This window comes from Mustela nigripes, chromosome 15, assembly GCF_022355385.1.
Source record: "Mustela nigripes isolate SB6536 chromosome 15, MUSNIG.SB6536, whole genome shotgun sequence".
NCBI lineage: Eukaryota > Metazoa > Chordata > Mammalia > Carnivora > Mustelidae > Mustela > Mustela nigripes.
In genome coordinates, this window is record NC_081571.1 from 24,585,018 (window position 1) to 24,602,379 (window position 17,362).

Consider the following 17,362-nt stretch of genomic DNA (forward strand, 5'->3'; position numbering starts at 1 on the left):
GGAGTTCCGCTGTTCTTGATCAGTGAGCTTGGTCTCCGAAGGATGTTCTTACGGATTTTCTGGGGGAGGGGCCTGTTGTAGTGATTCTCAAGTGTCTGCCCGAGGCGGAATTGCTGCGCCCTTGCCAGAGGCTGGACTAAGTAATCTGCTCTGGTTTGCTCTCAGGAGCTTTTGTTCCCTGAACAGTTTCCGGTTTCCATAGAGCTTTGGAGGATGGGAATGAAAATGGCGACCTCCCAATCTAGGGCATGGAGGAGCCGAGAGCTTGGGGACCCCTCCTCAGTGCACGCTTGGAGAAAAGTGCTCAATCACTCCTGTCTCCCTGGTCTCTGGCCGTGCTCCGAGCTCACCTGGCCCGTGATTGAGTGCTTCTGTCTCTGGCTCAAAGCCCTGTTTGGAGTCTCCAAACCCAGCAGATTCCTGCTGCTCTGCTCTTCCAGGGGGTTCTCCCTGGATCTGCCACTTGTGGGGTCCCTACTTAAAGAGCAGTGGCCTGACTGTGCCACAGATCATAGTTTAAGGTAGAGAGCTCACTCCTCAGAGCTCCCTTCTCTGTAGCCGGCTTCCCCGCTCTAATACCTGCGAGCTCCGCTACCCTCAGACACCCTGATCCTTCTGTGACCCCATGGGACCTGAGATCACGCTGCCCCCGTGAGGGCTCCAGACCCATTTAGCCTCTGGAGTGATGTCTCTCAGTGGAGCACTTTTAAAAGTTCTGATTTTGTGTTCCACTGCTGCACTGCTTGCTGGGAGCCGATCCCTCCCCTCTTGGTCTATCTTCTAGTCGGTTCAAATTCACTTCTCCACACGTCTTTCCTTTCAGAAAGTGGTTGATTTTCTGTATCTAGAATTGCTGCTCTTCTTCTCTTCGATCTCCTGTTTGATTTGTAGGTGTTCGGAATGGTTTGATAACTATATAACTGAATTCCTGCAACCTGATGTCATCTCAGCCTGCTATTCTTCTGCCATCTTGACTCCTTTCCCCCTATATTTTTATTTTTATTTTTTTAATTTTTTAAAAGATTTTATTTATTTGACAGACAAAGATCACAAGTAGACAGAGACGGGCAGAGAGAGAGGGGGGAAGCAGGCCCCTGCTGAGCAGAGAGCCCAATGTGGGGCTTGATTCCAGGACACTAAGATCATGACCTGAGCTGAAGGCAGAGGCTTAACCCACTGAGCCACCCAGGCGCCCCCCCCGTATATTTTTAAAACTATGAGTCTAGTTACTATGAACTTCATTTTATGATAAAATTTAGGATATAAAGGCATTGTAATGAACTTTAGAAGCACTGCTGAGACTCTCAATGCCATCCCATGTCCAGTATTGTAAGGACTGCTAATTATATACCAGTCTTTTCTGCTGTATTTACACATAGTAAGAAAAAACCATTAAGAGTATTATTTTAAGATTTAGTGTATGTAAAGAACAAGAACAAGTTACCTTAAAGTTCTTTTTTGTTTCTAGACAAGAACAACTGAAATTGGGGAGGGGAGAGGAAGGAGTAAATGTCCAGTTGGAAAGTACTCTAAATAATATTCTTACCTTCCATTGCAAAGTGAGTGAATTTTTGGTCCGATTGGCTATCCTGGGTGGATTAGGTATGTCAGGTTCACAGCTTAAGGTGGTAAAGCTTTCAGCTTCTGAAGGAGTTCCCTTCATAGAATTGTATTCTGCCTGGACTCTATGGCGATAAAAATAAATAGTTTTGAACAGTAGAATAATTGTATACTACCTTCAATAGGCATCAGCTTTAAGTACTTGCAAATCAGTAAAGTGTCTTCCAAATGTTCTATCAAGAAAACAAGGGTGGGCACCTGGCTAGCTCAGCTGGTAAGATATGTGACTCTTGATCTCCAGGCTGGGGTTTCAAGCTCCAAGTTGGGTGTAGAGATTACTTAAAAATAAAGTCTTTAAAAGAAAAAAAAAAGTCCGTGTCAAAGTAAAAGATGGCTCTTTAAAAAAAATACAGGATAGACCAGAGGCTTCATCCTATTTCTTGACTGTAACACAAAGTAAGAAATACATCTTAAGTTGTGACAACATATCACAACTATATGATATGTACTTGCTCATACACACACACAAGAAAGAAAAGTATTCTGCAACTATCCCTAAGGGATATATACAGATCGATTCTATTTTATTTGATTATTTAATTAAAAAATGCTGACTATAACCCCCAAATTTCATCATTTAATAATGGTTGCAGCCTACAGTTTGAAAGTGCTAAGTTGGACAATACTTTGGCTTTATCCACAGAAAATATTATTGAAGACTTAATTTAATAGTTTAATAGGAATAACCCCAACCACAAATGGGGTGACTAACCAAATATAGATTAATGAGTCCTAGCTGGGGAGGCTTTAGTATGTAAAATGTTGGTAAATTATAATAGAACTATGCAGAATAAAACAGTATTTAAGTTACCTCTCAGTTAAATGTTGTGAATTTTCTAAGAAGATTTTATTTTTAAGTAATCTCTATATCCAATGTGGGGCTTGAACTCACAACCCCAAGATCAAGAGTTGCATGCTCCACTGATTGAGCCAGCCAGCCACCCCTCAGTGCTGTGAAATTTTAATTTAATATCCCAAACTCTTTCTAAAACATGATGTAGTAAAAATACATTAATTATAAATCAACAATTATTAATGCTTCTGTTCTGCAAAAATTTTAAAAGCGGGGAGTTTTCCATTTGCATATAATATGCAGACATATTAAACTTATTATCTGTACATTCATTCCAATCCCAAGGTCCTATAAACAGGATAACTAACACTTCAACATAACATTTCAGTTAAATGTTTTTGGTTTTTTTGGGCAACGTGTTAATAACTGTACCAAAAGAGAAACCAAAGTCCACAAATTCATGATTTTAATCCCCCAAATTAATAATTATATTATATTCCAGGCTTTTAATGAAATTATTTAAAAAACTACCTATGCTCTATCATATCATACTAAGACAACATGTAGACATTCCTTACTTTGCATGGTAATCTGTAGCTGGTTTGAGTTCATTTAAAGTGACACTTGTTTCTTCTCCTCTGGGGGAAAAAAAGGAACATTTAACAGTCTGATGAAGAATTTCCAGAGGATTTACATTATATACGCTTCAGTTTGTGGCAGTTTATGAAATTACACTGTTTCTTATTTTACCAGTTGTAATCATATTCAGATTCCATCAATACAGAATTTGTGTAATAAGACTATATACCAAACTTAAGTTATATACCTCCATACCACTTTAAAACAGAAAGGTGTCCAAACAGTGGGTGCACAGAGGAGTTAAGATGGTGGAGGAGTAGGGGCTCCTACAGTTGCCTATTCCCTCCAATAAGGTTAGATAAATAACAAATCATTCTAAACACACAAAAAAATCAAACTGAGGACCGAGAGAACAAAATGGCCACCTTGTGGAAGGTAAGAGCTGTGGAGAGTTCATCTGGGGAAAGAACAGCTGTAGGTGCTGTAGAGGGGCGGGAGCCTTGATCATGGAAAGAGGAGAGAGAGAGAGAGAGAGAAACAAAAAAGTGAAGCAGCAGGCAGGAGTCTGCACAAGAAAAAAAATCTTCCCCCACACCAGTGACTAAAAAAAGAAGGGGGCTGACTATGGCAAATTTTTATAAGCAGCAGAGCTCAAAGTCTTAAGTTTGATAAGTCTGTGCCATTGGTGGGGTTGTGCCTGGCAGACTTAGCAGTGCTCTGGTGGGGAAGAAGGGCAGAGACCTGGGAGTGGGCAGTGTGGTCTGAGGATGCCCTGGGTCACACAGGGAAGAACAGTTCCCTTTTTTGAAATGCATTTGGGAATGGTGGATGGCCTCTCTGGGGGCAAAAGAACTGACAGCACCAATGTGCATCCCTGTTCACTAACATGGGAATACAGACACTCACTGGCTGAGGGCAGCAAACCTTGGTGATGCTTTTTGCTGCACTTTACCATAAGTTCGGAGCCACTGTGCAGTTGTGGGACTGCTTTACTGGGGCAAACTGGCACTGGCCACAGCATGGCAAGACCCTCCCCCAGAGGATCAGCATGAGTCCATAAAATTGGGAGTTTTGAAACCCAGCCCCATGCCTGAGATAAAACATAGGGGGTGCTGTGCCACCTGAGAGAGACAGGGTGAAGGCAGGGATCTGACAGAAGCTGAAACACAAGAGGGGTGACTGCTTTTCTGAGAGGGGTCCCTGAAGAGTGGCAGACACAAACTCCCCAGTATGGGTCGGAAAGCAGGGCAACACCATTTCCCCCATACCCATCAGCACTAACCAACTTCAGTGAGCAACACAGCACCACCCAACGCCCTCCTAGTAGAGGCTGGAGCTACTTACACCAAGCACTGCCCCCCACCCCAGGCCCCAGTACCCTCCAAGTACATCTCCACTAGGGCAAGCCCGCCTGAGAATCAGTGCAGCAGGACCATCTGCCAGAAGACTAGCACAAACCCCTCACATGTACCAAGTCTACTAATCATAGAGTGCTGCAAAGCTTCAGTTCTAGGGGAAATAGGATCTAGAATCTCGTTTCTTTCTTTCTTTTTTTTTTTTTTTTGGATGGATCTAGCTTCTTTCAACAAGCAGACCAAAACACACTAGTTAAAACCTGCCATTACCAAATACCACCTACTACAGGCAAAGAGAATTCTGTAGAGGACTGACATGTAGGAAGCAGCAGCCAAAACAAAACTGCAGAGTGCACACTCTGAAACACCTCCTGAATCACCAGGCCCAAGAGAGTATAAAACCTTATTTTTTTTCTTTTTCTTTCTTTTTTAACCTCTTCTTAATATAGCCAATTAACTCTCAGGAGCAGGAGAAAAAGAGGCTTTCCTAAGAATCATCCCCAAAATTGATAAAACAGAGGAATTCACCCTAAAAGAAAGAACAGGAAGAAGTAACAGTCAGGGACTTAATCAATACAGATATAAATAAGATGCCCGAATAAGAATTTAAAACAACAATTATAAGGATACTAGCTGGGCTTGAGAAAAGCACAGAAGATACTACAGAATCCCTTACTGCAAAGATAAAACAACTAAAAACTTGTCAGGCCAAAATAAAAAATGGTATAACCAAAAGGCAAAATCCACTGGATGCAATGATAATAAGGATGGATGAAGCAGAGAATACAGATATAGAAGATAAAATTATGGAAAATAATGAAGCTGAAAAGGAGGAGGAAATAAAGGTATAGGATCATGAATGTCGAGTTAGGGTATTCAGTGACTCCTTAAAAACATAGTGACATTTGATCATAGAGGAGTCCCAGAAGAAGAAGAAAAAGGGCAGAAGGTTTTATTTGAGCAAATTATAGCTGAAAAGTTCCTTAATCTGGAGGAAGGAAACAGACATCGAAACCCAAGAAGCAGAGAGAACTCGCATTAAATTCAACAAAAGCCAGCCATGACTAAGAAAGACACATCATAGTCAAATTCACACACACATGAAAACACAGGCAAGGAAAGAACCCTGAAAGCAGCGAGGGAAAAAAAAGTCCTTAACCTACAAGGGAATACAAGGTTGCAGCAGACCTGTCCACAGAAACTTAGCAGGCAGAAGAGAATGGCAGCATATATCTGACATGCTGAATGGGAAAAAAAATGAAGCCAAGAATACTTTATCCAGCAAGGCTGTCTATCCACAATAGAACGATTTCCCAGACAAACAAAAACAAAAGGAGTTCGTGACAACTAAACCAGCCCTGCAAGAGGTATTAAACTCTTTGAATAGGGAGAAAAAGACCAAAAACAACAAAGTCTAGAAAGCAACAGAGGCCATCATCAGAAACATACCTTTACAAGTAATACAACAGCACCTAAACTCCTTTCTATCAATAATTACTCTGAATGTAAATGGACTAAATGCTCCCAATCAAAAGACACAGTAACAGAATGGATAAAAAAGTAAGAGTCATCTATATGCTGCCTACAAGACACTCATTTTAAACCTAAAGAGAGCTGCAGATTCAAAGTGAGGGGATGGAGAATCATCTATCATGCTAATGGACACCAAAAGAAAGCTGGAGTACCCAAATTTATATCAAACTAGATTTTGAACCAAAGACTGTAATAAGAAATGAAGAAGGGGTCTATTCATAATTAAGGGGTCTATTCATCAAGAAGATCTAACATTGTAAAGACTTATGCCCCCAACCTGGGAGCACCCAAATATATAAATCAATAACAAACTTAAAGAAACTCATTGATAATATAATAATAGGAGACTTTAACACCCCACTTACAAATGAACAGATCATCTAAGCAGAAGATCAACAAGGAAACAAGGGCTTTGAATAACACACTGGATGAGATGGACTTATCAGACACATTCAGAGCATTTTATCCTAACGCAGCAGAACATGCATTCAAGTATACATGGAACTTTCTTCAGAAAAGATCACATACTGGGTCATAAATCAGGCCTCAACTGGTACAAAAAGACTAGGATCATACCGTACGTATTTTCAGACCACCATGCTATGAAACTTGAAGTCAACTATAAGAAAAAATTTTGAAAGAATACAGATACATGGAGGTTAAAGAACATCCAATGAAAGAATGAATGGGTTAACCAGGAAATCGAAGAAGAAATAAAAAAACTTCAATGAGATGAAGTAAAAATGAAAACATGACAGTCTAAAACAAGGTGATCCTAAGAGGACCTAAGAGGTCCTTGCAATACAAGCCTACCTCAAAAAGCAAGAAAAGTCTCAGATACACAACCTAACCTTATACCTAAAAGGGCTAGAAAAGGAATAGCAGATAAAGCCTAAAGCCTACAGAAGAAGGAAAATAATAAATATTAGAGCAGAAATAAGCAATACAGAAAAAAGAACAAAAATCCCCAGTAGAACAGATCAATGAAACTAAGAGCTGGTTCTCTGAAATAATTAATAAAACTGATAAACTGCTAGGCCAGACTTATCAAAAAGAGAAAGGACTCAAGTAATAAAATCATGAATGAAATAGGAGTGATCACAACCAACAGCACAGACATACAAACAATTTTAAGAGAATATTATGAAAAATTCCATGCCATCAAGCTAGGCAAGTGAAGAAAGAGACAAATTCCTAGAAATATACAAACTACCAAAACGGAAAGAGGAAGATATACAAGTTTGAATGGACCCATAACCAATAAGGACATTGAAACTGTAGTTAAAAATCTTCCAACCATCAAAAGCCCAGGGCCAGATGGCTTTCCAAGGGAAATCTACCAGACATTTAAAGGAGTTAACACCTATACTTCTGACAAACTGTTGCAAAAAACATAAGTAGAAGGAAAACTTTCAAACTCATTCTATGAGGTTAGCATTACCTTGATTCCAAAACCAGACAAGGACCCCATCAAAAAGGAGAATTACAGGCCAATATCCCTCATGAACATGGATGCAAAAAATCTCAACAAGAGAAACCCAATAGTACAGTAAAAGAATTATTTGCCACAATCAAGTGGGATTTATTCCTGGGCTGCAGGGGTGGTTCAATATTTGCAAACCAATCAGGGTGATATACCACATGAATAAAAGAAAGGTTAAGAACCACATGATGCAGAAAAAGCATTTGACAAAATTTTATAGCATCCGTTCTTGATAAAAACCCTCAAAACAAAATAGGTATAGATGGAACATACCTCAACACCATAAAGGCCATACACAAAAGACCCACAGCTAATATCCTCAGTGGGAAAAAACTGAGAGCTTTTCCTCTACAGTCAGGAACAAGACAGAGATGTCCACTTTCATCATTATTATTTAAAATAGTACTGGAAGTCTTAGCTTCAGCAATCAGACAACAACAACAAAAAAAGGTGCCCAAACTGGCAAGGAGGAAGTCAAACTTTCACTATTTGCATATGATGCAATACTCTTACGTAGAAAACCCAAAAGACTCCACCAAAAAATTGAAAATGACTTCAGCAAAGTTGCAGAATATAAAATCAAGGTACAGAAATTTTTTGCGTTTCTATTTACCAATAATGAATCAGCAGAAAAAGAAGTCAAGGAATTGATCCCATTTACAACTGCACTAAAAACTGTACGATACCTAGGAATAAACTTAACCAAAGAGGTAAAAGATCTGTACTCTGAAAACTTTGAGAGAAATTGATGGGGATGCAAAGAAATGGAAAAACATTCCACACTCATAGACTGGAGGAACAAACATTGTTAAAATGTCTATACTGTCCAAAGCAATCTATACATTTAATGCAATTCCTATCAAAGTACCTCCAGCATTTTTCACAGAACTAGAACAAACAACCCTAAAATTTGTATGGAATCACAAAAGACATCAAATAGCTAAAGCAATCCTGAAAAACAAAAGCAAAGCTGGGGGCATCACGATTCTGGGCTTGAAGCTCTACTACAAAGCTGCTGTCATTAAGATAGTATGGTACTAGTGGAAAAACAGACACATAGATCAATAGAACAGAAGAGAAAATCCAGAAATGGACCCACAACTATATGTTCAACTCATCTTTGACAAAACAGGAAAGAATATCCAGTGGAAAAAAGATAATCTCGTCAACAAATGGTGTTGGGATAACTGGATAGCCACATGCATAAGAATGAAACTGGATCACTTTCTTATGCCACACACAAAATTAGAAATGGATGAAAGACCTAAACATGAGATAGGAATAGAGGAGAAAACAGGCAGCAACCTCTGACCTTAGCCACAGCAATTTCTTCTAGACATATCACTGAAGGCAAGGGAAATAAAAGCAAGCATGAACTACTGGGATTTCATCAAGATAAAAAGCTTCTGCATAGTGAAGGAAACAATCAACAGAACGAAAAGGTAGCCTATGGAATGGGAGAAGATATTTACAAATGACATATTTGATGAAGGATTATTATCCAAAATCTATAAAGAGCTTATCAAACTCAACATCCCCCAAACAAATAATCCAGTTAAGAAATGGGCAGATGTGAATACATACTTTTCCAAAGAAGACATCTAGATGGCTAATGGACACTTTTCATGAAAAGATGCTTAATATTACTCATCATCAGGGAAACAAATCATAACCACCATCTCACACCTGTCAGAATGGCTAAAATTAACACAGGAAACAACAGATGTCGGTGAAGATGTGGAGAAAGGGAAACCCTCTATACTGTTGGTGGGAATGCAAACTGGTACAGCTACTCTGGAGAACACTATGGAGGTTCCTCAAAAAGTTAAAATAGAACTAACCCTATAACCCAGCAATTGCACAACTAGGTATTTAACCAAAGGATACAAAAATACTGATTTGAAGGGGTACATGCATCCCAATGTTTATGGCAGCAGTATCAACTACAGCCAAATTATGGAAAGAGCCCAGATGTCCATACACTGATGGATGGATAAAGAAGATGTTAGACAGACACACACACACACATACACATACATACACACTCAGGCATATTACTCAGCCATCAAAAAGAAACCTTACCATTTGCAATGACGTGGATGGAACTAGAGTGTATTATGCTAAGTGAAATAAATTAGAGAAAGATAAATACCATATGATTTCACTCATATGTAGAATTTAAGAAACAGATGAACATTTGGGAAGGCAAAAAGAGAAAGAGAGAAAAGCAGTATTCTAAGAGACTTTTAAGGGTGGAGAACAAACTGAGGGATGATGGAGGGAAGTGCAGGGATGGGCTAAATGGATGATCAGTATTAAGTATTAAGCTTTTATGTTCAGCACTGGGTGCTGTATGTAAGTGATGAATCACTAAATTAAAAAAAAAAACCAACAACCCCCCCCCAAAAAAAAACAAAAGGTGTCCTAAGCAAATCAATGGTATAAGCCAGACTTATTTGTGTATGTGTGTGTGTGTGTAGTCAGGGAAGGTATTTAGATTAAAGAAATGAAACCAGTTTGAGTTATTTAAAAATTCATCTTTCACAATTAAAATGCTAAATAACCTGTATATTACTGAAATCAAAAGCACCAAGTTTTTACAAGGAGTGTGTCACTTCTGCATTTTGTTAGACTATAAAATGGAATCTTATGTAAAATATTAGTTTAATGAGCATATCATTAAAAAAGTGAATATTTTGATGTAAAGTATTTCACTCATGGGTACTACTACATTTTCACATTTTTAAATATAATAGCACATATTCTTTTTTTTTTTTTTTTTAAAGATTTTATTTATTTGTTTGACAGAGAGAAATTACAAGTACACTGAGAGGCAGGCAGAGAGAGAGAGAGATAAGGAAGCAGGCTCCCTGCTGAGCAGAGAGCCCGATGCGGGACTCGATCCCAGGACCCTGAGATCATGACCTGAGCTGAAGGCAGCGGCTTAACCCACTGAGCCACCCAGGTGTCCCTAATAGCACATATTCTTAAAATAATCACTTGTTACAACTATTACTTATATATGTGGCCAAAAACCAGTCCATTTTCTACTTCTTTTTTTTAAAAACCACCGTTCTCTGTTCCTTTTCCTTTAGCCAAGTTTCTTTCCTCTCCACTTTATGGACCTTCCCCCCCACCACCATTTCTCAAATCAAAACCAATAAATATAAGAAAACACATCCCACTGAGGAAAGAATTGGGCAGTTGTAGTAGCCTCCTCAGAGAGAGACCTGAATTGGTGTAAAGAAGGTAACTAATAATCCTCTTGTCTCTTTGATCAGGCTGCAAATGGAGGTAAATGCTTCCTCCTAGCAAGCAGCCATCTAACTAGAAACAGCCATTACCACAAAAAGAAACCTTCTGTTGATGATCCTTTATCCCCTATTTACCCTGTAGGTAGCTTTGTCTCTTTTAAGATACACGATAGAATAAATACAAGGAAATGTCAATAGAGAGGAGGAGACAGGATATTTTTCTAACCTTATGTAACTAGATAGTAAATACTGGAGCAGTTTCACTTTCCTCTTTTCCTTATATTAGCTATTTTTTGAAAAGGTATCAAGAAGGTTGATGTGTCCAGTGTTCTATGTTAATTATGATCATTCAAGTGACTAATCACTTCCTTTATAATATTCCTAGTGTTTAAATTATTATTAGTAATCAACTTCACTCTTTATTTTTTCATTAGATAAGCAACTTCTATATGAATAAGGACAAAAAATTATTTATTTTACAAGTGTCAGTCATAAATGTCACAGTTTTAGCCACTGACTCTTTCCAAGGCTTTTGGGTGTATTTTAACACTTTTCAGCCAAGGAAAGAGAACTATGATAGGTTTTCAAAATATGATTATTAACATACCAACATACAAATGAGGAACAATGGTACTAAATTCATTTTACAATAGGGTATTAGCTTGACATATTAACAGTTAAATCCAACTCTTTAGAGAAGCATTATATTTCATGAGTTCACAATCTAATGGTTCCCTATTTCCATTCTGGGCTTCTACATACAGCAATTTATATTAATGTCTCAGGAATATGCGAATAATGAAATATCTACAAGGGAGCCTACTGAAAAATACTAATGCTGAATGTAGCCAATGAAAGCATTATTTCAAGCGGTAGGAGACAGACGTTTATCAGCTGGTATTTGGACTATATACATTGAAATCAGTATCACTTGTTAATTTATAGATTCAAAATAAAAGCACTGAGAGGGAAAAGCAGAACAAAATTAGTATTAAACTCTTTATGATAAATCACTAACTTACATAATGGGAGGAGTAAAACATAACAAGTACTTACGCATAAACACTTTTGTATTTCCCGTCTTTTCCAGTACTTGAGACCAGAATTTCGTAACTATAGAGCTCTGGTACAGTAGTGTCATCTGTTTCACCATTAATGAAACTGGAAGGAGGTGACCAGGTAAGTACTACTGTCCTTGCCTGGATGTCTGATGCCTGCAAAAACATAATATTTAAAAGCTCTTTGAAACAACTGTAATGTGAATAACGAACAGTGAAAATTTAATGAAGTTTCAAGATTAAATAAAATATATCTGTATCTACTTTCATAAAATGGCCCACAAATAGAAACCTGTCCATTTGTAGATGAGATATAATCTGTTACCAAAGGGCAGATGGGTTCAATAAAAATTTAAAGACCATTATGGGCCATTCAAAACTATTAGTGTAAACACCATGTACAGTTAAAAAAGAATAGAAAAAGTCCACTTGTAATGTATTGAAAAGGTTCATTTCCTCAATGTAGAAAGTGTCTTACAGTAAGATAAAGAACAGAGAAAAATGAGCAAAGGTCATGGACCAATCAAAGAAATATAAATATAAGAAATGATGTGAAAAGCATTCATAAAAATAAATGGTAATCTAAAACAAGGTATCACTTTTCATCCAACAGATTAGAAGATTAAAAAGCTAGTAACATCTTCATTGTGTTAAGGTAAGGGTTTAGAGAAATGGGTTGAAGTATAATCAACATACAGTGTTATATTCCTTTCAGATGTGCAATATAGTAACTCAACAATCTGACACTTTTCTAAGTGCTCACCATGATGTGCATTATTATTATTATTATTATTATTATTTTTTAGAGAGGGAGAGGGAAGGAAGGAGAGAGGGGGAAGGAGAGAGGGAGAAAGAGAGAGAGAGCAGAGGGGGACCAGAGGGAGAGGGAGGGAAGGAGAGAGGAAGAGAGGGAGAAAGAGAGAAAGAAAGAAAGAGAGCAGAGAGGGAGGGCCAGAGGGAGAGGGAAAGAATCTTAAGCAGGCTTCATGCTCAAATCAAGAGCCACCCAGGTGCTCCCTTAAGTGTATTCTTAATCCCCTTTATTTACTTTACCATCCCCAAACTCGCATCCCCCCTGGCAACCACCAGTTTGTTCTCTGTATTTCAGAGTCTGTTATTTGGTCTCTACTTCTTTGTTTGCTCATCGGTTTTGTTTCTTAAACTCCACATATGAGTGAAATCATACAATGTCTGTCTTTCTCTGACTTATTTCACTTAGTATTATACCACCTAGGTCCATCCATGTTGCTGAAAATGGTGACATTTCATTTTTTATGACTGAGTAATATTCCACTGTATATATGGTAATATACATACCACATCTTTACTCATTCATCTGTGGATGGCTACTTGGACTGCTTCCATATCTTAGCTATTATAAATAATGCTGTAACATAGGAGTGCATATATATTTTTGAATTAGTGTTTTTTTCTTCTTTGGATAAATGCCTAGTAATGGAATTACTGCATCATATGGTAGTTCTCTTGATTTTTTGAGGAACCTCCATATGGTTTTCCATAATGGCCATACCAATTTGCATTCCCACCGAAAAGTATACAAGGGCTCCCTTTTCTCCACACCCCAGCCAATGCCTGTTATTTCCTGTCTTTTTTAATTTTAGTCATTCTGAGAGGTGTAAATTTTCAGCTATGTCATATTGGTCTAGTCTCAACATTTTAATTTTGTTTTGCTGCCCTTGCCTAAGGAGACAGATGCAGAAAAATGTTCTACAAATAATGTCAAAGAAATTTCTGTCCATGTTTTCTTCTAGGAGTTTTAGGTTTTTAGGTTTCAAGTTTAGGTCTTTAATGCATTTTGAGTTTATTTTTGAGTAACTATAATCATAAATAAATGTAAATTAAAATAAGGTACAACCTTTCAACTAACACATTAGGAAGATTAAAGAGCTAGTAATAGCCACTGTATTTAACTGTTTGGAGAAATGGGCACTCTCTTAAATGTAGTTAAGAGTATATACTGGTAAGATCCCTGTGTAGAGCTACTTGGGAACCAATATAAAAATTTACAATGTGCTTATAGTTCAATAATTCCATTCCTGAACTTTTTTCAGGGAAATAGCCTATGAACTTACATACATAAATACATGTACTTAAGAATATTTATTGCAGCACTGTTACTAATGGCAAGAAATTGGAAGTATGAGCACAGTTTCTTAACACATTACTATGCAGGTGTTCAAAAAGGAATGAGGAAAATATTTATGTGCTGACATTTAAACATGTCCTTAATATACTGATGCTATGTAATGGGGGAAAAGGGAAGCTACAAAGCAGTATGCATGCTATGATCTCAGTTATGTTAAAAAAAATTTAAAAATGCACACCAGTATCTGGAAATATACTGTACAAATGTACTAATTCTCACCTTCGGGGATTTTGTGCATATGTGTGGTGGGATACAGGGAGAGTTGTGAGAAAAAAACAGAAGGTCTTTGTAGTATTTTGTACATTTTGGATTACTGGAATAATTTTTGCATATGTATTCTTTTATAATAAAAATGTAATAAAGAGGGAAAAAGCCTAAGGATTAAACTAAAGAAAATTTATCAGATCACACCAGACTCTAATGTAAAAGCTTGCTTTAAAATTATCTCTATTTACGGGTGCCTGGGTGACTCAGTCTGCCTTCAGCTCAGGTCATGAACCCAGGGTCCTGGGATTGAGCCCCTCATCAGGCTCTGCTCAGCAGAGCAGACCCTCTCCCACTGCCCCTGCTTATGTTCCCTCTCTCTCTCTGTCACTCTCTGTCAAATAAATAAAATCTTAAAAAAATTGTATTTAATGACTATCCCAGTGTTTCTAAATATAAAACCACCGACCATTAGAATGAGGACGACCCCTATCTTAATTGGGCAGTATAATCAGTCTCTACACAAGCATGGCATTTTCCCCTTTTCAAAGTTCTTAAAGCCTGAATAAATTTAAATTTTATTCCTGTATATATTCTGCTTCTGTTAAAGCACAGAAATATATTTTACTTACTGTCATACTACCTTATAAATGTCTTAGTACTATGTTTCATTTAAAATGTGCTTAAAATGATTCTTTGTTTTAACCATGTCCATCTGGCTATTAACCTTTAACTATAGGTTACTGTAGCTTTTTTTTTTTTTTTTAAAGAAACCTACTGTTAACATACATATATGTACAACCTTTCAAGTACACTAAATTTATATGTACTTTCAAGTATACTGTACTTAGAATCTGATTTTATGAGATTATCCTAACTGTTAAACTGTGAGAATAAGTAAGTGAATAATACTCTGAAGGTAGGTCAGCCAGAAGCATGAACTGGCGTCTACTTTTTGAAGTTGACTTAAAAGTATAGGTGGTAGAGAGGAACTTAAGGAGGAAGGCAAAAGATTTGCCACTAATTTGCTTGATGATACTGAACTCTCAAACCTTTAGGGTCCCAGGTCTCACATACAAAAGTGAGTGGCTGAATGAGATGATTTATTTACCATAACTAATCAAATATAATATTTTTAAAAAGTCTTTCATTTTGGAGTAAATCTAAATTTACATAAAAGTTGGGACGATAGTAAGTATACAGAGGGCTTGTATACCCGTTGCCCAGCTTCCTCTATTAGTATCTTACATAATAATGTAATTTTGTGAAAATTAAGAAATTAACATTGGTAGAATACTATCAGCAAAATTTCTAACTAACCTATACTTCTAACATTTAACTAAATAGACTTCCAGGATATATTGTTGAATTTAGAAAATATACTTAAAAAAATTCAGACACACTGCTAATTTCAACTTTTCTAGGAATCTGCTTTTACAGAAAAAGTTTTGATCCCAACTCAGTCTATTAAAATGGTATTTTATTACTTGCACATAAATGTTAAGGTGCAAAAAAGGAGTAATTACATTGGGGTTGCTGTGGAAAACTTCATGAGAAATGAACTTTAAATAAAATTTTAAAGGATTTGGTTTGGGATATAATTTGGTAGAAAAGAAATGGGTAATTATTATAGGAACGAGTAATTTGTTTCCCTAAGTTTATACTTATAACCTGGTGTCCAAAGAACATGTATGAGTGTGTATTTTGAAAAGTACTCTAGTAATTTCACTCCCATGGGAACCACAGATTTAGGGGAAAAGAGAAACACAAAGGACCATCAAGAAGATCACAAAGGAAAGAGGAAGACAGTCAAGTCTTGAAAAACAAGAGTAATGGTTTTTTTCATGTTGCAATCTGAACAATGCATAAAAATGCTGTTATCTAGTGCCGGTTTCAAAGGATTATTAAAGGGTTGTAAAGAAAAGGGAGGTGGAGGGCGCCTGGGTGGCTCAGCGGGTTAAGCTGCTGCCTTCGGCTCAGGACATGAACTCGGAGTCCTGGGATCGATCCCCGTATCAGGCTCTCTGCTCTCTTTCTCTCTGTCTGCCTCTCTGCCTGCTTGTGATCTCTCTCAATAAATCTCTCTCAAATAAATAAATAAAATCTTTAAAAAAAAAAAAAAGAAAAGCGAGGTGGACTTCAATAAAGCTACAGTGGAATTCCTGTGTAAAGATGTAGTACCTATGTGTGTATGTGGGAAGCTGGGAAAGAGTGGATCCTAGAAATCTGAAGTAAAAGAACTGATAAAGCTTGGATTTCAGTTTGGCATTAAAGATAAAGAGGAAATGTAAGGTGATACTGATATTGTGATCAGGAAAACTTGGGAGAGGTATGTGATAACTGATGGATATACTAAAAGGAAACAGAGAACAAAAGGGATCTATTTAATTCAATTCCTTTTTTGTTTTGAGAAACAATGAAGAAAATAACTTAGAAAAGATTAAGAAACAGATTTTCTATATAAAGTTCTAGTTGTTAGCAAAACCTACAAATTCGGGTATTTTTTTTTCCCCAATTTTTTTTTTTTAAAGTAAGCTCTATGGCCAATGAATGTGGGCTTGTGCTCACGACCCCAAGATTGAGTTGCATGCTCTACCAATTGGACCATCCAGGCGACCGTGAACTTGGAACATTTTTTAGGATGCCTTAGGAGATGTGGTTCTAAATAAAGTGGTGAATAATGAGGGTAGAAAATACAGTTTGGAAATCATCTGAAATGAGTCTTTATTTGTATGCTTACTTCAGAAATAAAATTTGCCTTTTTTTTTTTTTTGGTTCCTCAAATGTGTTATGTTCAGTACTTTTCAAATGTTGGTCTCTGCAATACTGTCCCCACACTAACCCTCACAGTCCACAATGCCCAACCACTACTTTTTCTTTAAATTTCAGTTCACTGGGGCATCTGGGTGGCTTAGTGTTAAGTGTCTGCCTTTGGTTCAGGTCATGTTCCCAGGGTTCTGGGATAGAGCCCCACATCACGCTCCCTGCTCTGCAGAAAGCCTGCTTCTCCCTCTCCCACTCTCCCTGCTTGTGTTCCCTTGTTTACTTTCGCGCTCTCTCTGTCAAATAAATAAATAATCTTATAAAAAATAAATTTCAGTTCATCATCCTTCCTTAGTGAAATTTCTTTTAACATCCTGTCAAGACCTAGTCCCCCTATTATTATATATTCTTATAGCACTCTATCTCTGTTCTGGCACTCCACAGATATAATCTTACATTTATTGCATGACCTAATCTACTAAACAAAGTTCTGAAAGCAGGGGCCATGCCTATCTATTTCCAGCTTTCAGCACAGCATATGGCATTTTATTAG

General features: G+C 37.3%; 1 protein-coding gene across 4 annotated transcripts in view; it reads right to left on the reverse strand.

Annotated features, from left to right (window-relative positions):
* Positions 1 to 17,362, reverse strand: part of FNDC3A (fibronectin type III domain containing 3A) — a 178,523-nt gene that overhangs the window by 43,233 nt on the left and 117,928 nt on the right. For all 4 annotated transcript variants that reach the window (XM_059378318.1, XM_059378317.1, XM_059378319.1 and 1 more), the window contains 3 exons: positions 11,674 to 11,831; positions 2,992 to 3,051; positions 1,547 to 1,685 (listed from right to left, as the gene is read on the reverse strand). In XM_059378318.1, coding sequence (XP_059234301.1) covers positions 1,547 to 1,685; positions 2,992 to 3,051; positions 11,674 to 11,831 — 357 coding nt within the window. The remainder of the gene's footprint in view (positions 1 to 1,546; positions 1,686 to 2,991; positions 3,052 to 11,673; positions 11,832 to 17,362) is intronic.